Genomic DNA, 24,258 nt, shown 5'->3' with positions numbered 1-24,258 from the left:
TCACAGGCAAGGATATTGCTGCCAGTAAGATTGCACCTAAATCAACCATTTATCGGATCATCAAGAACTTCAAGGAGAGCGGTTCAATTGTTGTGAAGAAGGCTTCAGGGCGCCCAAGAAAGTCCAGCAAGCGCCAGGACCGTCTCCTAAAGTTGATTCAGCTGCGGGATCGGGGCACCACCAGTACAGAGCTTTCTCAGGAATGGCAGCAGGCAGGTGTGAGTGCATCTGCACGCACAGTGAGGTGAAGACTTTTGGAGAGTGGCCTGGTGTCAAGAAGCGCAGCAAAGAAGCTACTTCTCTCCAGGAAAAACATCAGGGACAGACTGATATTCTGCAAAAGGTACAGGGATTGGACTGCTGAGGACTGGGGTAAAGTCATTTTCTCTGATGAATCCCCTTTCCGATTGTTTGGGGCATCCAGAAAAAAGCTTGTCCGGAGAAGACGAGGTGAGCGCTACCATCAGTCCTGTGTCATGCCAACAGTAAAGCATCCTGAGACCATTCATGTGTGAGGTCGCTTCTCAGCCAAGGGAGTGGGCTCACTCCCAATTTTGCCTAAGAACACAGCCATGAATAAAGAATGGTACCAACACATCTTTCCCGAGAGCAACTTCTCCCACCCATCCAGGAACAGTATGGTGACGAACAATGCCTTTTCCAGCATGATGGAGCACCTTGCCATAAGGCAAAAGTGATAACTAAGTGGCTCGGGGAACAAAACATCGATATTTTGGGTCCATGGCCAGGAAACTCCCCAGACCTTAATCCCATTGAGAATTTGTGGTCAACCCTCAAGAGGTGGGTAGACAAACAAAACCCCACAAATTCTAACAAACTCCAACTCCAACTCCACTGCCATCAGTCAGGATGGGGCCCAGAAGTTAATTGACAGCATGCCAGGGCGGATTGCAGAGGTATTGAAAAAGAAGGGTCAACACTGCAAATATTGACTCTTTGCATCAACTTCATGTAATTATCAATAAAAGCCTTTGACACTTATGAAATGCTTGGAATTATACTTCAGTATTCCATAGTAACATCTGACAAAAATATCCAAAGACACTGAAGCAGCAAACTTTTTGGAAATTAATATTTGTGTCATTCTCAAAACTTTTGGCCACGACTAAATACAGCTCACTGGCCATTCTTAAACAAGCCTACACCCAAACCTGTGGAATTCAGTTGACCACAGACCATGTATCTGAAGTAGTAGACGCCTCTCACTAGTGCTGTAAAGAGACCTCTATCAGGAAAAAACATACAGTATGTTACGTGTAATTTTTTTTACATTTATTTGTCATCCAATGGTTGAAATACATGCATAGTACATTGTACCTGTAACTTGGTTCTAAGCCTTGCTGACGTTTGTGATGACTTTGGGGTAGATCAATGTAGTGTCACACCACCTATGGTCTGTCTGCGAATGCATCATCGAAGAAGAGAGATTGCATTCATTCCGTTTGGTCATTATTGTTTAATCACTGTCAGCAGCAACACCAGTAGAACTATAGAAGCCCTCATTCTGATAACACTGTCTGGGGGTCATTTTTATACAGTACCTCAGTCATTACGTACGATCAGGTATTGCCTATATTTGGTGACACAGTTGTGTGAGGCTAAGGCCTTCACAAAGAGAACATTTGTGGATAAGATTATTGGTCGTGGGAAGAGTGAACCTGTTATCATGTGTCTGCCTGAATAATTTTTTTCACCTGACATCACCTGAATAGAAAGGTCCAATCAAAAGTGAATATTAACCAAATTAATAAGCTTCTACTTGCAATGACTGTGATATGTGATTGTTTTTTCCTATACAACTTTTTATTTTAAATTTGTTTTTGGCCCATTCAACTCTTGGGCGGACAAAAATAAGTTTTATATTTTTACATGTACATTCTACACACATTTTTCATGCATGGTAACATTGTTCTTGATCAGATAGCCCTTATACATCCTGGTGCTGTGTTGGGTCATTGTCCCGTTGAAAAACAAATGGTAGTTACACAAAGTGCAAACCAGATGGTTTGCTGTGGCAGCCATGCTAGTTAAGTGTGCCTTGAATTCTAAATAAATCACAGACAGTGTCATCAGTAAATGACACTTCATGCTTCACGGTGAGAACCACACCTGCGGAGATCATCCATTCACCTACTCTGCGTTTCACAAAGAGACGGCGGTTGGAACAAACATCTCCAAATTGGACTCATCAGACCAAAGGACAGATTCCACCAGTCTAATGTCCATTGCTCATGTTTCTTGGCCCAAGCAAGTCTCTTCTTATTATTGGTGTCCTTTAATAGTGGTTTCTTTGCAGCAATTGGACAATGAAGGCCTGATTCACACAGTCTCCTCTGAACAGTTGATGTTGATGTGTCTTTTACTTGAACTCTGAAGCATTTATTTGGGCTGCAATTTCTGAGGCTGGTAACTCTAATGAACTTATCCTCTGTAGCAGAGGTAACTCTGGTTCTTCCTTTCCTGTGGCGGTCCTCATGAGAGCCAGTTTCATCATATCGCTTGATGGTTTTTGCGACTGCACTTGAAGAAACATTCAAAGTTTTTGAACTTTTCCGCATTGAAGTAAAGTAATGATGGACTCTCATTTCTCTTTGCTTATTTGAGCTGTTCTAAGAAATTCCACAAATACATTTTTAACAAGGCACACCTGTTAATTGAAATGCATTCCAGGTGACTACCTCATGGAGCTGGTTGAGAGAATGCCAAGAGTTTGCAAAGCTGTCATCAAGGCAAAGGGTGGCTACTTTGAAGAACTCAATATATAAAATATATTTTGATTTAACACTTTGTTGGTTACTACATGATTCCATATGTGTTATTTCACAGTTTTGATGTCTTCACTATTATTCTACAATTTAGAAAACAGTACAATAATGAAAAACCCTCGAATATACAGTACCATTCAAAAGTTTGGGGTCACTTAGAAATGTCCTTGTTTTTGAAAGAAAATCATAGTTTTTTGTTCATTTAAAGTAACATCAAATTGATCAGAAGTACAGTGTAGACATTGTTAATGTTGAAAATGCCTATTGTTGCTGGAAACGGCAGATTTATTTTCATGAAATATCGACATAGGCGTACAGAGGCCCATTATCAGCAATGTGTTCCAATGGCACGTTGTGTTAGCTAATCCAAATGGATAATTTTAAAAGGCTAATTGATCATTAGAAAACGCTTTTGCAATTGTTAGCACAGCTGAAAACTGTTGTTCTGATTAAAGAAGCAATAAAAGTGGCCTTCTTTAGACTAGTTAAGGATCTGGAGCATCAGCATTTGTGGGTTCGATTACAGGCTCAAAATGGCCAGAAACAACGACCTTTCTTCTGAAACTCATTAGTCTATTATTGTTCTGGGAAATGAAGGCTATTCCATGTCAGAAATTGCTAAGAAACTGAAGATCTCATACAATGCTGTGTACTACTCCCTTCACAGAACAGCACAAACTGGCCCTAACCAGAATAGAAAAATGAGTGAGAGGCCCCGGTGCACAACTGAGCAAGAGGACAAGTACATTAGTTGTCTAGAGAAACAGATGACTCAAGTCCTCAACTGGCAGATTCATTAAATAGTACCCGCAAAACACCAGTCTCAACATCAACAGTGAAGAGGTGACTCCGGGACTCCTCTGTCCAGTGTCTGTGTTCTTTTGCCCATCTTATAATCTTTTATTTTTATTGGCCAGTCTGAGATATGGCTTTTTCTTTGCAACTCTGCCTAGAAGGCCAGCATCCCCGAGTCGACCACTTCACTGTTGACGTTGAGACGGGAGTTTCGCAGGTAGTTTTTAATTAAGCTGTCAATTTTCATACTAAACTTATTTGAATGACTGTTAAGTCACTCTGGTTAGGAGTGTCTGCTAAATAACAAAAATATGAATGTGAATGTCTGTACAACACCACCACTCCAGCATGGTGTCCCCCAAACCCACCCATCCAGTCAATCCTCTTGTGACCTCAACCCCATGATGCCCCCATGATTAGTGACCCCATGGTGACCTTTGACCCTGTCTCTCCCCAGGCTGATCAAACACACCAAGCAGCTGCTGGAGGAGAATGAGGAAAGGCTGTGTATCAAAGTCCTGCAGACCCTCCGAGAGATGATGACCAAAGACCGAGGATACGGAGAGAAGGTAAACCACGAGCCACATCACACCTTACATCCAGCTGCAGCCCTGAACATCTAAGAACATCTCTTTCTTTCAATCACAGTTGGATCGATGAACAGTTCTGTCTAGTGTCTAACCTCTTTTTAGGATTGCTTACATTGTAATACTCATCAACCGATGTCTGGGTGTGTTATATTTATTCTGATGTGATATGGAATTATATGTGTCGATGTAATGAATACACACACACACAGCTTGGCCAAGCTAGACTGACCTCATGCATACGCCCAATCAACAGCCTAGATTGAAATTTGTATTACTTCTAAACAAAATAACTTTTTTGGTTTCTCATACGCTTACAATTATGTTTGTTTTGATTCTTGCTTGAATAGTCGCTAAGATTATATTGCGTTATGTAAAATAAATATTTTGGATGCAGCAGTGGCTGTTGGCTAGAATGCTATCACTAATTGATATATAGTGCCTTGCGAAAGTATTCGCCCCCCTTGAACTTTGCGACCTTTTGCCACATTTCAGGCTTCAAACATAAAGATATAAAACTGTATTTTTTTGTGAAGAATCAACAACAAGTGGGACACAATCATGAAGTGGAACGACATTTATTGGATATTTCAAACTTTTTTAACAAATCAAAAACTGAAACATTGGGAGACACCTGGGAGACACACCAAACGTGGAAGAAGGTGCTCTGGTCAGATTAAACCAAAATTGAACTTTTTGGCAACAATGCAAAACGTTATGTTTGGCGTAAAAGCAACACAGCTGAACACACCATCCCCACTGTCAAACATGGTGTTGGCAGCATCATGGTTTGGGCCTGCTTTTCTTCAGCAGGGACAGGGAAGATGGTTAAAATTGATGGGAAGATGGATGGAGCCAAATACAGGACCATTCTGGAAGAAAACCTGATGGAGTCTGCAAAAGACCTGAGACTGGGACGGAGATTTGTCTTCCAACAAGACAATGATCCAAAACATAAAGCAAAATCTACAATGGAATGGTTCAAAAATAAACATATCCAGGTGTAAGAATGGCCAAGTCAAAGTCCAGACCTGAATCCAATCGAGAATCTGTGGAAAGAACTGAAAACTGCTGTTCACAAATGCTCTCCATCCAACCTCACTGAGCTCGAGCTGTTTTGCAAGGAGGAATGGGAAAAAAATTCAGTCTCTCGATGTGCAAAACTGATAGAGACATACTCCAAGCGACTTACAGCTGTAATCGCAGCAAAAGGTGGCGCTACAAAGTATTAACTCAAAGGGGCTGAATAATTTTGCACGCCCAATTTTTCAGTTTTTGATTTGTTAAAAAAGTTTGAAATATCCAATAAATATCGTTCCACTTCATGATTGTGTCCCACTTGTTGTTGATTCTTCACAAAAAAATACAGTTTTATATCTTTATGTTTGAAGCCTGAAATGTGGCAAAAGGTCGCAAAGTTCAAGGGGGCCGAATACTTTCGCAAGGCACTGTAGGCTGTGCAAGCCAAGCGCCACCACTATGATCAGTAGCACTGTCAAAGCTGCTGTAAAAAATGTGTTTACAATACTGCTTTGGTATTAAGGCATTATTTCTTTGACCGAATGGAAAACGTCTGTGTGAGGATCAAATGAGCAGGATCAAAAATGTTAGATGCAGATGTTATTAGCAACTTCTGGGGTAGCTAGCTAACTTAAGCTGGATTACCTAGTTAGCACCAATGCCTGAAAAAGCTTGAAAACAATGACCAGCAGAAACTGCAGTTATTTTCAATAATAGCTAGGCAGCCACTTGTGTTCCTATTGAAATCAAATTTCAGTTCATGAAAATAACTAGCTCGCTAGCTATTTGTACATCCCTTTCAATCTCCCTAGAGTCGTTAGACACACCGATGTGTAAGTCTAAGTTGCATAACAAAATAATTTTAAAATAACATCCGCCGGTGTGGCACTTCCGCATCTGCAGTGAAAGGTGGCAGAGCTAGAGCGGTGTTTGTCAGACCATTAGACATCCCGAAAATAGGTTTTCGGTCTGTAGCGTCCGAACGGTTTGACTGAACACGATGGTGTTGTCCGTTTTTCTCTTTGACCCATACAAGTGTCAGGAGACTCGTCTGAAGTCAGCACAGTCGATGTGCCAATTTCTGTTTAGTTGTGTCCGAACCGTTTGGGCTACAAACTAATGGGACCCCGCTGTGGAAACGGGAGTTTCTCATGATGGTGTTCTCCATTTTGCTATACGACCCCCACAAGTGTCACGGGATTCGTCTGAAGGTACCCGGTACTGGTATAAAAATAAATTGAAGTAATGAAGGTAGTTTTGTGCCTACCCCAAAAAAGGGGTTAAATATGTATAAAAAAAATATATACTGAACCAGTCAAAAGTTTGGACACCTAATCATTCAAGGGTTTTATCTTTACTGTTTTTTACGTTGTAGAATAATAGTGAAGACATCAACACTATGAAATAACACATATAGAATCATGTAGTAACCCAAAAAGTGTTAAGCAAATCAAAATATATTTTATATTTCAGATTCTTCACTGTAGCCACCCTTTGCCTTGATGACAGCTTTGCACACTCTTGGCATTCTCTCAACCAGCTTCATGAGGTAGCCACCTGGAATGCATTTCAATTAACAGGTGTGGCTTGTTAAAAGTTAAATAGTGAAATTTCTTTCCTTAACCTTTCTAGGACTGGGGTTCCCACTAGCGGAAAGATACACCTGTTATACATGGAACTTTAGATAAACTTCTCCTTAATGCAACCGCTGTGTCAGATTTTTAAAAAACTTTATGAAGAAAGCAAACCATGCAATAATCTGAGTACAGCCTTTAGACAACAAAGCAGCCAAAAAGATACCCACCATATTGGGTAGTCAACATTACTCAGAAATAGCATTTAAAAAATTAATTTACCTTTGATGATCTTCATCAGAATGCACTCCCAGGAATCCCAGTTCCACCATAAATGTTTGATTTGTTCGATAATGTCCATCAGTTATGTCCAACTATCTTCTTTTGTTAGGGCGTTTGGTAAACAAATCCATAAGCGCGTTCAGGTCGCGCCGAACTTTGGACGAAAAGTTCAAAAAGTTCCGTTACAGCCCGTAGAAACATGCCAAACTAAGTATGGAGTAAGTCTTTAGGATGTTTTTAACATAAAACTTCATTAATGTTCCAACCGGACAATTCCTTTGTCTGTACAAATGAAGTGGAGCGTAGCTACCTTTCACGTGAGTGCGCCAGACCGAGGCTGTGGCACTCTGCCAGACCACTCACTCAAAGAGCCATTATGAGCCCCTCCTTTAGAGTAGAATCCTCAAAACAGGTTCTAAATACTGTTGACATCTAGTGGAAGCCTTGGAAAATGAAACATAACTAATATCACCCTGTATCTTCAATGGGGGCTGAGTTGAAAAACTACAAACCTCAGATTTCCTACTTCCTAGTTGGATTTTTTCTCAGGTTTTTGCCTGCCATATGAGTTCTGTTAATCTCACAGACATCATTCAAATAGATGTATAAACTTCAGTGTTTTCTATTCAATACTATAAATAATATGCATATATTAGCATCTGGAACAGACTAGGAGGCAGTTCACTCTGGGCACGCTATTCATCCAAAAGTGAAAATGCTGCCCCCTATCCCAAAAAGGTTAATGCGTTTGAGCCAATCAGTTGTGTTGTAACAAAGTAGGGGTGTTATACAGAAGATGGCCCTATTTGGTTAAAGACCAAGTCCATATTATGTCAAGAACAGCTCAAATAAACAGAGAATCATTACTTTAAGACATGAAGGTTAGTCAATCCGGAAAATTTCAAGAACTTTGAAAGTTTCTTCAAGTGCAGTTGCAAAAATCATCAAGCGCTATGATGAAACTGGCTCTCATGAGGACCGCCACAAGAAAGGAAGACCCAGAGTTACCTCTGCTGCAGAGAATAAGTTCATTAGAGTTAACTGCACCTCCGATTGCAGCCCAAATAAAAAGTAACAGACACATCTCAACATCAACTGTTCACAGGAGATTGCGTGAATAAGGCCTTCATGTTCGAATTGCTACAAATAAACCACTACTAAAGGACACCAATAAGAAGAGGAGACTTGCTTGGGCCAAGAAATACGAGCAATGGACATTAGACCGGTTGAAATCTGTGAGACGCAGATTAGGTGAACGTATTATCTCCACATGTGTGGTTCCCACCGTGAAGCATGGAGGAGGAGGTGTGATGGTGTGGGGGTGCCTTGCTGGTGATAATGTCAGTGATTTATTTAGAATTCAAGGCACACTTAACCAGCATGGCTACCACAGCATTCTGCAGTGATATCCCATCTGGTTTGCGCTTAGTCCCACTATCATTTGTTTTTCAACAGGACAATGACCCAACACACCTCCAGACTGTGTAAAGGCTATTTGACCAAGGAGAGTGATGGAGTGCTGCGTCAGATGACCTGGCCTCCACAATCACCCGACCTCAACCCAATTGAGATGGTTTGGGATGAGTTGGACCACAGAGTGAAGACAAAGCTGCCAACAAGTGCTCAGCATATGTAGGAACTGTTGGAAAAGCATTCCAGATGAAGCTGGTTGAGGGAATGCCAAGAGTGTGCAGAGCTGTCATCAAGGCAAAGGGTGGCTACTTTGAAGAATCTAAAATATATTTTGATTTGTTAAACACTTTTTTGGTTACTACATGATTCCATGTGTATTATTTCATAGTTGTGATGTCTTCACTATTATTCTACAATGTAGAAAATAGTGAAAATAAAGATAAACCCTTGAATGAGTAGGTGTGTCCAAACTTTTGACTGGTACTGTCTATATATATATATATATATATATATATATATATATATATATATATATATATATATATATATATATATATATATATATATATATATATATATATATGTATATATAATTTATTTATTTATTTATTTTTTTCCTGAGTATAATTCCTAGATTTAGGACACTTTAAAACGTTTTTTGTGATACATTTTTTGACTCTCCTTTTTGCCTTTTATGACTGTTATTCAATGCTACACGCTATGGGCTTTAGTAGTAACGGACAAAATCAAAATCAATATTTTATCAAAACATTTATTTTATACCTAAAGAGGTCCAAAAAATCATCCATAGTATGACCATCTTGAAACAATTCCATATGTCCGCTTATCCTCCCTATGCTAACCAATCTAACCCTCCTCTCTTCTCTTTCAGCTCAGATCCTTTAATGATGAGATGGATATGCCAGAGGTTGTTCCTCTTTTTCTTCTACTTCTTGCTCCCTCTTTCACTTGTTCTGTCAATGTTCCTGTGGTCTGTGGTTGTGTCTGTATGTGGTGGTGATACGTGTCTGTAGGTAGTACGTCTGGGCTTGTAGTGGTAGTTCTGGTTTGCTTTCCCTCTCACCCTCCCATTCAGTAAGTAAAGCTAAGTGTGTGTGTGTGCATTACCCAATAGTGTTATGCTGTTCCAGTGTCCCATGCTGGTAGGGCAGGCTGTCAGTGTGTTTGGACATACCCAGTCTCTCTAAGGCCCCTTTGATGGCGGTGGAGGCCACAAGAAATCTGAACTTATCATGAGGGTCCTCAGTTGTTCACAAGTTTGTGTACCCACATGCAATTTGTGCAATTATACACATTTTAGAGAACACGTTGCAGTTTTAAAGCAAGTTTGCGGCAATTCTACACATTTTTCCATGGGGCAGAGAGAATATTTTGCAATATTATAATACATTTTATGCATTTATACTAATTTCCTGCAATTCTACACATTTTGCCATAGGGTAGAGAGAAATGTTTGCAGTTTTTAATGTGATATCTGAGTGAGACTGACTAACAAAACCAACGGAGGGGCCCTTTTAATTCCCCCCCCCCCCGCCCTTTTAATTCAACCATGAATACTAATTTTAGGTAAATGTTTTGCTGACATGGGCTGATATAATAGAAAAACTGTTGGTGCACCTTGTGTGTTCTACTATTCTAACTCACCACAGTAGGTTGAGTTGTTTTAATGTATTTTTTTATAGGGCCTTCAAAAGGGCTGTGGAATGTGTGTACATGGTTCATTTAGGAACGTCCCTCCCTATTTCCCCAGAAGGATGAAGGGAGCTTTCAGGAGGAGCTTTAGTCAATGATACTGCAGCAGGACCAGGAGTATTTCCTAGGGAAGAACTGCAGGGAAATGTTGTTTTACAGGATCAGCATAGTAGTACGGCTCTCCTGGAGCAAATTAGAGTTAAGTGCCTTGTTCAAGGACACAAATCAACAGATCTTTCACCTTGACTACTCGGGTATTTGAACCAGCAACCTTTCAGGTACTGGCCCAACGCTCTAACCGCTAGGCTACCTGCTGTCATAAGAGGAGAGTTTAGTATAACTTCTGATACTGTCTGTTTGACCTATAACAGGAATTTTGGACCAGTAATGTTGGCTTCTCATGTGTGTGCCATTTATTTACCTTCTCTTCTTTTCGCAATTTCCTGATTTTAAGTTTTCCTTAATCTCCATTATCTACCTTTTCAGTGTCTTCCTCATTCTACGTGAGGTCTGGGCTTTCTGCAGGATGTCAGTAGGGGGCACTGTGACGGTATATCTAGGACTAGGAAGGTGTGCGGCTGTGTCCTAGTTTTCCCTGCCTGCAAGTTGCACGATTCCTGGGCCGCTGCCAGCTCTGGGGCGATGGTTACATAACGACCGGGCTGGCTTTTTTTATTTTTCCTGGAACTCAGCCTGCCTCTCTCTCCCTCTACCTGGAACCCAGCCTGCATCTCTCTCTATATCTCTCCCTGCCTCTCTAAACCTCTCGCCCTGCCGCTCTCTCCCTCTCCCTGGAACCCAGCCTGCATCTCTCTCCCTGCCTCTCTCTCCCTGGAACCCAGCCTGCATCTCTCTCTCTCTACCTCTCTCCCCTCCACTGATGTGTGACCTTCAGAAGTAATAGCCAATAAAAGTGCGGAGGAGCTGTTGTCCCAGAGACACTGGCTTTGCCTTTGCAGGAGGGGGCTATAGGGGGTACAGGGTCGGATGGTACAGGGCCTGGGGCTATAGGGTGCACAGGTTCTGAGCTATAGGGCGTACAGGGTCGGGGATACAGGGTCGGGATATAGGGCGTACAGGGTCGGGGATATAGGGCGTACAGGGTCGGGGATATAGGGCGTACATGGTCGGATATATAGGGCGTACAGGGTCGGGGGCTATAGGGTGTACAGGTTCTGGGCTATAGGGCGTACAGGGTCAGGGGTACAGGGTCGGGGATATAGGGCGTACAGGGTTGGTGTATATAGGGCGTACAGGGTCGGGGATATAGGGCGTACATGGTCGGGGATATAGGGCGTACAGGGTCGGGGATATAGGGCGTACATGGTCGGGGATATAGGGCGTACATGGTCGGGGATATAGGGCGTACAGGTTCTGAGCTATAGGGCGTACAGGGTCTGTGGTACAGGGTCGGGGATATAGGGCGTACATGGTCGGGGATATAGGGCGTACATGGTCAGGGATATAGGGCGTACAGGGTCGGGGATATAGGGCGTACAGGGTCGGGGATATAGGGCGTACAGGGTCGGGGGCTATAGGGGGTACAGGGTCGGGGCTATAGGGGGTACAGGGTCGGGGGCTATAGGGCGTACAGGGTCGGGGCTATAGGGGGTACAGGGTCGGGGCTATAGGGGGTACAGGGTCGGGGGCTATAGGGCGTACAGGGTCGGGGGCTATAGGGCGTACAGGGTCGGAGGCTATAGGGCGTACAGGGTCGGGGGCTATAGGGCGTACAGGGTCGGAGGCTATAGGAGGTGCAGGGTCGGAGGCTAAGCGGTTACAAGGTCAGAGGGTATAGGGGGGTACAGGGTCGGGGGCTATAGGGAGTACAGGGTCGGGGGCTATAGGGCGTACAGGGTCGGGGGCTATAGGGCGTACAGGGTCGGAGGCTATAGGGCGTACAGGGTCGGGGGCTATAGGGCGTACAGGGTCGGAGGCTATAGGAGGTGCAGGGTCGGAAGCTAAGCGGTTACAAGGTCAGAGGGTATGGGGGGTACAGGGTCGGGGTGGGGTGTATACAGTACAGCTATCTACAGCCTTCCCTATCCACACCTGTTAAGTGCCCCTCCCTCCCTTCTTGCCGCCAGCTCTGATGTAATAACAAGGCAGTATTGAGGAAAGCAAGCCAGACAACCTCGCACACTCTACCTTCTCTAGCCAACGTTTCTCCCTCTTTCTCCCTGATTCCTCCTCTCTCTCCTTCCTTTTCCCCTTCCATCTCTTAGCTTCTTTCAAATGTCATTCACAACATCCCACCTTTCTCTCTTTCCATTTTCTCTTTCCCCTTTTCTCCTTTCCTCTTTTCTCCTTTCCTCTTTTCTCCTTTCCTCTCTCAAACATAAAGTCCTGCACACTCACACTGTGTCTGTAGCCTACGTGGAGTTAGAGTTTTTTTCTGTGGCGTTGTAGTGTGTTGGAGGTGATCCTCACACCGGCTGGGATTCTTTAAAATGTATTTTATTTCACCTTTATTTAACCAGGTAAGCTAGCTGAGAACAAGTTCTCATTTACAACTGCGACCTGGCCAAGATAAAGCAAAGCAGTGCGACACAAACGACACAGAGTTACACATGGAATAAACAAGCGTACAGTCAATTACAATAGAAAAAAGTGCTTGTGGCTCCTCTCCTTTCACCCTCTACTCCTGTGAAAGTGGATCTCCTCGGCACCACTGAGGCAGAGCAGGAGAATGTGAAACATGTACTGTTTGTTACTTTATGCGCTGCGCTCAAATATGTTTGTAGTACTCCTCAATTCTGTTCCAACTAACAGGGGTGATCAGTTTTGTTTCAGCCCAGCACTAACTACAGACAACTGATAAAATAATGAAAACACTTGAGTAAATGAGGGATAAAAGTATATTGAAGCAGGTGCTTCCACACAGGTGTGTTTCCTGAGTACCTGAGCAATTACCATCCTATCATGCTTATTGTCATGTCTAAAGATGCCCAGTTGCCCATTATTTTGGCTACCATGGCTAGAAGAAGAGATCTCAGTGAATTTGAAAGAGGGTTAAAAGGGTGTCTGTGTGTCTGTTACCAGATCTCAACCCAATGGAATGCTAATGGGAGATTCTGGAGCGGTGCCTGAGACAGTGTTTTCTACCACCATCAAAAAAACACCAATTTATGGGATTTCTTGTGGAAGAATGGTGTTGTATCCCTCCAATAGAGTTCCAGACACTTGTAGAATCTATGTCAAGGTGCATTGAAGCTCTGCTGGCGTCTCATGGTGCCCAACGCCCTATTAAGACACTTTATGTTGGGGTTTCCTTTATTTTGGCAGTTACCTGTATCTCGATTCAACACATCAAGGGCTTCAATATTGATTGATGTTGGTTAGGTGAAGACGAATGTTTGTCAGTGTTAGGCTAGAACCCTGTGGGTTGACTGGGTTCCCCTGAACCAGGATAGGAAACCACGCGTGTACACTTCAGTGATTGACGGTTGAATGAGGTATTTCATAATGTACCGTATGGACCAACCTTAGCTTGGCAACTGATAGGTGAGGTCGTGACTGCAGAGTACACGCACATTCACATCGTCCTCCGCCTGAGCTGGGGCCTGGGTTGCCTCACTCAGCTTGTTATGTAAGGTAGTGGAGTTGGCTCCACTGCAGATTGCCAGGTTTTAAAGTCTTCCCTTAACACCTGGGCCCAGGATTTAAAGAGGAAGGCAAATCAGTTAGAGAGACCTGAAGAGTCTAACATCACAGGGCAGTCCGATACAAATGTTGTACAGCAGATCTGATACTCATGTAGAATAGAGAATTGTATCAGCTCTATACATCACATATCCATCTGCCACGTTCTGAATTATTATTTTACCTTACTAAATAGGTCCCCATATGGTTAACCAAGTACGAAGGTAGTTCCAGACCAGCCAATTGTTACCAAAAGTTGACACTCACTAGGCTGGAACTCACCTTGGCTCTAGATCTTGGGTGGTACATGTTTGAGGAAAGCAGGTCAGTTGCAGTGAAAATGACAGAGCAACATACTATTTTAATTAGGTTCCCTTGATGTCCTTATGGTGTTTGGACACAGTGAGCAGCCAAGTGGTAAACCCCAGGATCCATTTCGGTCACAACGAAACTAAACATGACTCCGTCTCCCTCCGCCTGCTAAAGCACAAACACATGGACGTGTACACCCCCCCCCCCCCCCCCCCCCACCGTTCATAAGCTTGCGCGCGTGTGTGTGTGTACACGTAAAACTGTACGTGTGTGTTTCCTCTAATGGGGAAGCTGGAGATTTCAGAGACCGACAGCAGAGGCTTGCCGCGGGGAGATTCCAACTCGGTGGAACGGTTTTTGAAGAGGATGTGGTGAGCATGAGGAGTTGCTGTGCGGTCACTGTGGTCGGCCCGTGGGCGGTGTGGAGAGGGAGCAGATCTGCGTGTCGGTGGCTGTCTGGCTTTGATGTGGTCACGGTGGGGGAGGATGGTGTAGCCACTTCTGACTGTCTGACTGAGCTGCAGTAGGACAACCCTGCCTCTGCTTCTCTACTGGGACACTAACAGAAACCCTAACCCGAATTGTAACCATAAACCTAACCCCTACGCTTAAAATAGCCTTTTTCCTCATGGGGATGTGAGAAATGTCCCCACGAGGGATACTTTTTTCTTGATTTACTATCCTTGTGGAGACTTTGGGGGATTTTCATTACCCCCAAGGATAGAACAACCCCTCCTACACCTACAGCCCTCTGGTTATGGCAGAGCCCCTGTGTTGTCCTGTCTGACCTTGTTTCAGGGGGACCCATGGTTGTGCTGGCAGAGCTGTCTGACCTTGTTTCAGGGGGACCCATGGTTGTGCTGGCAGAGCTGTCTGACCTTGTTTCAGGGGGACCCATGGTTGTGCTGGCAGAGCTGTCTGACCTTGTTTCAGGGGGACCCATGGTTGTGCTGGCAGAGCTGTCTGATTATGTTTCAGGGGGACCCATGGTTGTGCTGGCAGAGCTGTCTGACCTTGTTTCAGGGGGACCCATGGTTGTGCTGGCAGAGCTGTCTGATTATGTTTCAGGGGGACCCATGGTTGTGCTGGCAGTGGCCCAGTGTTGTGTTTTGTTGTTTTATTCTCTGTGTTGTTTTGGTGACATATGGGCTCTCTAAGCTCCCGTGTGTCACTAGTTCAGTGTCCTGGTTCCCTCCTGAGCAACATTATGTTATCCGTGGGAATTAACGGGAATATATGGGAATTAATGGATATAATGCAAATTAATATTAATGACAATTAAATCTAGATGTTTGTTACATTGGATATATTTACCATGTCATATGGAGACTGAAACATAAACCTTTTACCTTATCATAAGTAGGCATAATTGCAAATTATTAAATCCTTCCAATAGAAGAAAAAAACACGATTTAGTTACGAATTGAATTTTAATTAAATGAGTTGACTCTTCACATGGGATGATTTCACTGAACAACAAAAGAAAGGCAACATTGAATGATCCCCAATGATCCCAAAACCTTTCTCAAAATACATCTGTAAAATTATAGTCTAGAAACTAAAGCTTTGGTTGTCTTCCACTCAGGCTTCCATGTCTTCTCCCTGGACCTCCTCAATGTCCACCTCTTGATCATCAGACTCTGAGAACTCATTGGCACTGTCACTTTCCAACCTTGTTGAGGAAGGCTCATTGTCAGGCTCAAAAAGCCTCAGATTTGCCCGGATGGCCACCAATTTTTTAACACTTGTATTGGTCAGCCTGTTGCATGCTTTGGTGTGTGTGTTCCCAAACAAGGACCAGTTGCACTCTGAGGTGGGTGGTGGGATGTTGGTGGGATTTGGAGGATGATGGAAGCAACAGGGGAAAGAGCCTCAGATCCACAAAGTCCCTTCCACCAGATGGCTGATGAGATATTTGGCATGACTGCCATATTGCATCTCCATCCCAAAGCCCTTGCTTGGAAGTGTACATCGCCAGACTGCCAAGAGCTGCTACTTGATGACCCGTCACATACCTAACCATTTCCTTGGCTCTTTTGTAGTGTATCTATTGTTTTCAGTGCCATGATGTCCTCAAGGTGCAGATTCAATGCATGAGCAGCACAGCCAATGGGTGTGATGTGAGGGTAGGACTCCTCCACTTGAGACCAAGCAGCCTTCATGTTCGCAGCATTGTCTGTCACCAGTGCAAGTACCTTCTGTGGTCCAAGGTCATTGATGACTGCCTTCATCTCATCTGCAATGTAGAGACCGGTGTGTCTGTTGTCCCTTGTAGAATACTGGTTGAGGGGTGGAGGTGATGTAGTTAATTATTGCCCACGAACATTCAACCACCCTTCAGAGATGATTGCAATATAGTCTGCTTTCTCTATGATTTGCTTGACCTTCACTTGAACTCTGTTGAACTCTGCACCCAGCAAATAAGTAGATAAAGGATGTCTGGTTGAAGGGGTGTATGCTGGGCGCATTTCTCTGACTACGTTCCTCCATTGAGTCAAAAAAACTTCTGATTCCAGGAGGACCATAAGTTGTTGCTATCGATAAGGTGTCTGATTCATCATTTTCACCTCGAAAAGAAGTAGAGGGACTTTTGTCAAAGGTTGCTTGTTGTGGGCGGTGAGGGAACTTCATGCACTTGGCCAGATTATTCTGCATTCTTCACATATGATTTGGCACAGTATTTGCAAATGTACACCGCTTTTCCTTTTACATTAGCTACAGTGAAATGTCTCCACACATCAGATAGTGCCCGTGGCATTTTCCTGTAAAGATTAGAAAAAAATTAGAAAAAACCCCGAATACAATTCCATGTACAGCTAAATAGTTAAGCAGTTCCTTTGTAAGATAACTCATTTGTAAGATAATTTTTTTTTTAAATGAAACATGTATGGAAACAGGTGAATTAACACTCCTCAGTTAGCAGGCTCAAGCAAGCTAAAACCCACATGGTAGCAATAACTAACTTGCAGAAATTGTTTTAAAGGTAGAAAGGATTTAAACACACTTTGCTGTAGGCTACTATTTATTATTTAACAAAAAATCATGTATGTCATATAAAATATTTTCACCCCACCCAGTATTGTAATCAAAACTTACCAGAAAGCATGTAGTCCTTGGCTCAGACAGTGTAGTAGTGTGGGCTCAATAGCATCTCATTAGTGTGCAAGATCTTGAGAATCAGCTGAACATGTGATGGAAGAATGCACTGTGCATGCAGAGGGTTGCAATTCCATTGAATTGGGGATAGTTTAACCAAAATATGCCACAAGACCTAGAATTGCCTTGTGGATCCCACAAAAAAAGGTTCACAGTTATAAGCTAACTTTTTGATGAATTTAATCAAAATTCCCCAAATTCCAGGGCTTAACTTCCCATGGAAAATTTCTGGGAAAATTCTGGAAATTTACAAGAAAGTTTCCAACTCTTTGCAACCCTATGTGAAGCACATAGCAGAAGTGACCTGGGATCCTATCAAAGCAAAACCTCAAGTGTAGCCCAGTGTTTGTTTGCTCATCTCTCCAAAAGGGCAAGGGTCCATTTAAGAGCGATGAGAACCATAGATCACTTTTATTTGTGCATATCTATATTGGACAGTAGTACTATGGCATACTTTGCAGATTGAAATTGGGTAAGTTGTTAAGTATAGTGAACTGTTGATTTTCTCCTTCACTTTTCACTTCCTGATTAATAGTCATCCTCACCGCTGCTGACCCCTCCCTTTGCTTTGACCCCTCACTAACTTTCACACCACCCTGCTCTAACCCACTGTTAATGGCATGGCACAGCACAACCCTACACCTTAACGTCCATAATGAATGAAATTATTAATAAGTTGTTAACTATGTGTCTCTGTATGTTGGCCATACAAATGCTGCATGAGGACTAACCCTGCATTTGTTTCTGTTGGCCCGCTGTGCTGTACTAACCCACCTCACTGCACCAGCAGCTGGATCTCAACCAGCCACAGAAAATACTGGACGACCAGAGGAGGGTAGGTACTAACCCTGACCGTAACATGAACACAACCATAAACCATAAACCATAAATCCTGAACCCCAACTAAAACCTAAACAACTGGAGGACCCTAACATGAACATAACCATAAGCCTAAACATAGTTTCAGAGGAGGACAGGTAATTCTGAACCTAACCCTAACAGAAACCCCAACACTCATTCTATGATGAAGACTGACCCCTGAGATTGTTAGGCTTTCACCCTAGCCTGAACCCTCAACCTGTCACTGAACTCTACAGATTGTTTTTACTAACCCCACTGCAGCCCTTTCCCTACAGTTGTGGTTAGCTGACTTGGTGCACATCATACAGTATAATCATTGTTGACTTAATGTGTCGAATAGATCAGCTTGTATTTCAGTGACTTTATCATAACAGTCTACAATACTGACTGGGTAATGCTACCTAGCACAGCCAAACCAACCTAAACAACATATGTTACCTTCCCACCTCCACACACTTGTCTCCAAGGAACCTAGGAGTGGAGGTAAAGGATGTGAGCTCATGTTTGTGGAATGTGATTGGATGATTGGCTCTCAGCGTATGATTGTGTAGCTCATTTCACACAATGCCCATTCGTCTGCCTCCTGCAAGTGACAGTAAGGTTCTATTCTCTATGGTGCTGATGCCGACAGGTTTCTGGATTAGTCATGGCGATGGTGTGGGAGGGATGGCCCCCCTGCTGGCCTGTCTGAAAACAGCTAGGACCCAAATTCCCGTCGTACTTCTACCAGATATAACAAGCTTGATGACTGATCTTTACCTGTGTTATTGGTTGTTTATTCAATACGTGAATGAGAATGTCGGGAGAGTAATAACACTATAGACATTTAACAGATGCTTTATCCACAGAAACATAGGTGGCCCATGCAGGTATCAAACCCATAACCCTGGTGTTTTCAGAACCCTACGCCAACCAAACCAAACTAGGCATCGGAACTCAACTCTAGTCTTCATCTTTGCGAAACTATACTACTTAAGTGCAGTTCATGCACACAATGTTTATTTGGATTGGCCCTGGCAGTCTACCTCACATCCCTTCTCTCTTCAAACTCCTTTAATCAGTTCAAGTGGGCCTCATTGACATGATGATGGAGATATGGTGCACATAATGTACACTGTATGATACACTCCCTCTCAAGTCTCTTACATCATCACACTAATACTCCACCATTTCCCTCTCTCTGAAGGGTGAGGCGCTGAGGCAGATTCTGGTCAACCGTTACTATGGTAACTTCCATAGTAGGAGTGCTGGGCGGAGGGACAGCCTAACGGCCTTCAGCAACGCAACCCTGGTTCCAGTAGGACCCGGCAAGAGCCAATCAGGTGAGAGCACCTCTCTGTCGCTTGGTATGGTATCTATATATAGTATTTATTGATCTGTCATCTCCTTTGTTTTGTCTGCTCTCTTTGTCTCTCTGTCATCTTCTCTGTGTCTGTCTGTCTCCTCTTGTCTCTGTCTGTTCTCTTCTCCATCTCTCTCCCTGTCTGTCCATGGTTTTGGATGAAAAGGTTAACTCAGGTAATTCTGATCCCGCGTACAATCGAATCTGTTTGTTTTGTACCTTTTATGTAAGTTGTCACAAACTGTTGTAGAAGTAATTTGCCAGATACAGATGAACAAAATGAGTGAAACTAAACTGTCAAAAAAGCATGAGTTTCTTTCTAGTGCACACAGGAACCAAACATGACAACGTTGCATATTCTTCTGACCTCATTCTGAACTCTGGACTTCTGCCACCTGCCAAAGAAAAGACTCCTCTATATTGACACACACACATAAACATTCCCACACACCCACATACCATCATGTGATAATGCAACTTTGAGAGGTGAAAGTCTGTGTGTGATGGATGGTGGTGGATAGGGATATTGATATTGTTTCCCAAACAGGTCTTCTCATTATCTCTCTATTATATAACCAATAGGCCTATCTACACACACACACACAGAGGTCTAGGTCTCGTCCGGCCCTGTGACTGTGAGCACACCAAGCACAACACTGTAATCTCCTCATAATAAGCACTGCGTTATGATCTGACCTCACTATTTCAAGTCAAAATATTGAGTTTTCTATGTAGTGTTGTCAACATATAGGCCTATGAGTCAGTCACCAGGATGGAGATTAAGTGTTGTCATGTATTTCTATATAGCTGTGAATGTAGATGTAGTATTATTACATTTAACATGGTGTCAGCTGTACTGTTTATTGATATAGCGTGACATCATATTACCCAGTTATAGCATATCTAATTGCCCAGCCATGTTCATGTCAAACAAAGTACTAGTACTGTTAGACCCCCTGTGCCTCTTATGGGAATGGGTTGAGAAATAAGCCTAGTTCCTGGTTCACCATGTCTCCCATGTGAACCAAGACACTGCCTGGCAACCCTCCAGACCATAGCAAGTCAACCCACCCCTCCCTTATTTGATCCAGTTTTGGCTGTTGGTAGGCGACAGACTACTACTTCCTGTGAAAACGGCCTCCTGGTTGCACCTGTTGCAGAAACGAGAGTCCGGACTTCTTAGCACTGTGTGTACGTGTGTGTGTATGTGCGTGCCTGCCTGCGTGCCTGCCGCTGGTAAAGGCTGCCAAGGGCGTTATCAATAATACTTGTTTTAACGTGTGAAATAAGCAGAATAGGCCCTATTTTACATTCTCACAGGAAAGCCCCTCTTGATGTTTTCTTATCAAATAAAAGTATATATTTGAAATGTGGCAAACGTGCATTCACTTTCTAATTCTATATGCAAGTACATTGTAAATTAATATGTAATGGTTCGACAATGAAATACACATGTAGACAACTGCCTGGAAGATGGCACTTTCCTATTTCGCCAGAGGTTCCATGTGATTGAGTAGTTTGGAAGTAAGATTTTAGATATAAAGATTTGAAACCTCTCCTTATCACTATGAGTCAGGAGAACAGGGAGAATCCCACTACTGACCCTTCACCACTGACCCCTGTCCCTCCCTCCAGGTCTCGGTGGTATGGGGGCCCTGAGTCGAGGCGAGATGAGCCTGTCAGAGGTACAGTGTCACCTGGACAAGGAGGGAGCCTCCGACCTCGTCATAGACCTCATCATGAACACCACCAGTGACCGCGTCTTCCAGGAAAGCATCCTATTGGCCATCGCCCTGCTGGAGGGCGGGAACACCACCATCCAAGTGAGTCTCAGAGCCACTTGTCAATCAAAAGGATGTGGGTGTGTCAGGAGATTCTGAAGCCCAATACATACCTGAATGATAAATCCAAACAAACATTTTTTAAAGTGCATTTCACTAGCATAAAGATGCATCATTGGTCCAAACACACTTCACAGATGAGAAAAAAGTAAAGAGAAAGATACAGTACCTTCAGAAAGTATTCACACCCCTTGACTTGGCAAGACCTGCAAATGGTTGCCTAGCAATGATCAACAACTAATTTGACAGAGCTTGAATAATTATTTTTTTTAATTGGTAAATGTTGCACAATCTAGGTGTGGAAAGCTGTTAGACTCACCCAGAAATACTTCCAGCTGTAATCGCTGCCAAATGTGATTCTAACATGTATTGACTCAGAGGGTTGAATACTGTTTCTTTTTTATACATTTTTTACAAATGTTTGAATTGTTCTTCCCCTTTGACATTATAGAATATATTGTGTTGATCCTTAACAAAAAAATGACAAATCCATTTTATCCCGCTTTGTAACACAACAAAATGTCAAGGGGTATGAATACTTTCTTGAGGCACTGTAAGTCCTTGGATAGGAACAGTACCAGGCCTATTGTAGACCTTCCACTGCATTGGTCTATCATGTACTGGCATGCTCTGATCCTGTATAAGGCAGCCATTTTACGTTAGTCCACACCCCTCCCTCCCTCCCTGCTCCCTTAGAGGATGGCTCACCATGCCACACAACACTTCTATACTTTTCCTGATAGAACTGAGCCACTGTAGAGTTTACTGGCAACGTCAAACAATCCTATGAGGCCATGGGGAATGATTGAACTGAAACTGAGGCACATGACCGCTGCTCTGGATTATTTACAAGGGAGACATTTTAGAGACGCATATGTTTGTACTGTATATGTAACTAAACTCAGCAAAAAAAGAAACGTCCTCTCACTGTCAACTGCATTTATTTTCAGCAAACTTAACATGTGTAAATATTTGTATGATCATAACAATATTCACCAACTGAGACATAAACTGAACAAGTTCCACAGACATGTGACTAACAGAAATGGAATAGGGGGGGATCAAAATAAAAAGTAACAGTCAGTATCTGGTGTGGCCACCATCTGCATTAAGTACAGCAGTGCATCTCCTCCTCATGGACTGCACCAGATTTGCCAGTTCTTGCTGTGAGATGTTACCCCACTCTTCCACCAAGGCACCTGCAAGTTCCCAGACATTTCTGGGGGGAATGGCCCTGGCCCTCACTCTCTGATCCAACAGGTCCCAGACGTGCTCAATGGGATTGAGATCCGGGCTCTTCGCTGGCCATGGCTGAACACTAACATTTCTGTCTTGCAGGAAATCAACTTTAACATGTAGTGTCGTTTTTTTTGTTAGATAAAATCATTCTTTATATCCCGAAAAGTCAGTTTAGTTGGCACCATCGATTTGAGTAATCCACTCGTTCAACATGCCAAGATAGGAATCTGAAAATCTACCCCTACACTTTGTTTCAACAAGTCAAAATACATTTCTATTTAATCCTCAGATACCCTAAAATGTAATCAAACTATAATATTTCATACAGAAAGAAGTATGTTCAATAGGAAACCAATATTAGCAGGTGCGCGTTGTCTTCATGGTGCACGCACACGCATTTCCAAGACTGTGTCCCTGTACTAAAACTCATTATTCTTACTCGTTTTGGAAGAAACAAGCCTGAAACCTTGAACATTGAGTGCTGACATCCAGTGGAAGCCATATGAATTGCATACTGGGAGCTAGATTTAATTATTTCCCTATACTTTCCATTGTAGGAGCATGGGCTCTCAACAACAATGAAAACAATTCCGGTTGGTTTTTGTTTGGATATTTTCCTAGCATATCTATTGGGTTATAGTCTCCTACATCATTTTAACATTTCTACAAACGCCAAAGTGTCTTCTTTCCAATGGTACCAATTATAAGCATATCCGGGGTTCAGGGCCTGAGCTACAGGCATGTCAGTCAGGCGGAAATTGAGAAGAAAGGACCCTAGCCTGAAGAAGTTTTAACGACCGTTCCACAGGTGCATGTTCATTAATTGTTGTGGGAAACGGTGTTTAAACCCTTTACAATGAAAATCTGTGAAGTTATTTGGATGTTTACTAATTATCTTTGAAAGACAGGATCCTGAAAAAATGAAATTTCTTTTTTTGCTGAGTTTGTGTTTGAATGTACTATAATTTCCCCCTGATGTTGAACAGACTGTGAAGGTACACTACTGGTCAGACGTTTTAGAACATCTACATGTTCAAGGGTTTTTCTTTATTTTTACTATTTTATACATTGTAGAATAATAGTGAAGACATCAAAACTGTGAAATAACACATTGAATCATGTAGTAAGCAAAAAAAAGTGTGAAACAAATCAAAATATAGTTTATATTTTAGATTCTTCACTGTAGCCACCCTTTGCCTTCATGACAGCTTTGCACAGACTAGGCGTTCTCTCAACCAGCTTCATAAGGTAGTCACCTGGAATGCATTTCAATGAACAGGTGTGCCTTGTTAAAAGTTAATTTGTGGAATTTCTTTCCTCCTTAATGCATTTGAGCCAGTCAGTTGTGTTGTAACAAGGTAGGGGTGGTATATAGAAAATAGGCCTAGTTGGTAAAAGACCAAGTCCATAGTATTGGAAATAAAAGCTCAAATAAATAGATAGAAAGGACAGTCCATCTGGAAAATTTCAAGAACTTTGAAAGTTTCTTCAAGTGCAGTCGCAAAAACCATCAAGCACTATCATGAAACTGGCTCTCATAAGGACCGCCACAGGAAAGGAAGACCCAAAGTTACCTCTGCTATAGAGGATAAGTTCATTAGAGTTACCAGCCTCAGAAATTGATTCTCAAAAACAAATCAAAATACATTTTATATAACACTTTTTTGGTTACTACATAATTTCATAGTTTAGATG

At 42.7% G+C, this 24,258-nt stretch overlaps 1 protein-coding gene across 9 annotated transcripts in view; it reads left to right on the top strand.

The window, feature by feature from the left end:
- LOC110528182 (inositol 1,4,5-trisphosphate receptor type 1) overlaps positions 1 to 24,258 on the top strand; it is a 175,444-nt gene that overhangs the window by 85,335 nt on the left and 65,851 nt on the right. For 4 of the 9 annotated variants that reach the window (XM_021610038.2, XM_036983724.1, XM_036983726.1 and 1 more), the window contains 5 exons: positions 4,039 to 4,150; positions 9,350 to 9,385; positions 18,068 to 18,115; positions 19,328 to 19,463; positions 21,119 to 21,306. In XM_021610038.2, the coding sequence (XP_021465713.2) occupies positions 4,039 to 4,150; positions 9,350 to 9,385; positions 18,068 to 18,115; positions 19,328 to 19,463; positions 21,119 to 21,306 (520 nt within the window). The remainder of the gene's footprint in view (positions 1 to 4,038; positions 4,151 to 9,349; positions 9,386 to 18,067; positions 18,116 to 19,327; positions 19,464 to 21,118; positions 21,307 to 24,258) is intronic. The other 5 variants (XM_021610040.2, XM_036983729.1, XM_036983730.1 and 2 more) reach the window with 2 other exon arrangements.

The sequence above is a fragment of the Oncorhynchus mykiss genome, chromosome 7 (genome assembly GCF_013265735.2).
Source record: "Oncorhynchus mykiss isolate Arlee chromosome 7, USDA_OmykA_1.1, whole genome shotgun sequence".
In the NCBI taxonomy this organism is placed as follows: domain Eukaryota; kingdom Metazoa; phylum Chordata; class Actinopteri; order Salmoniformes; family Salmonidae; genus Oncorhynchus; species Oncorhynchus mykiss.
This window is presented reverse-complemented; position numbering and strand designations above follow the sequence as displayed.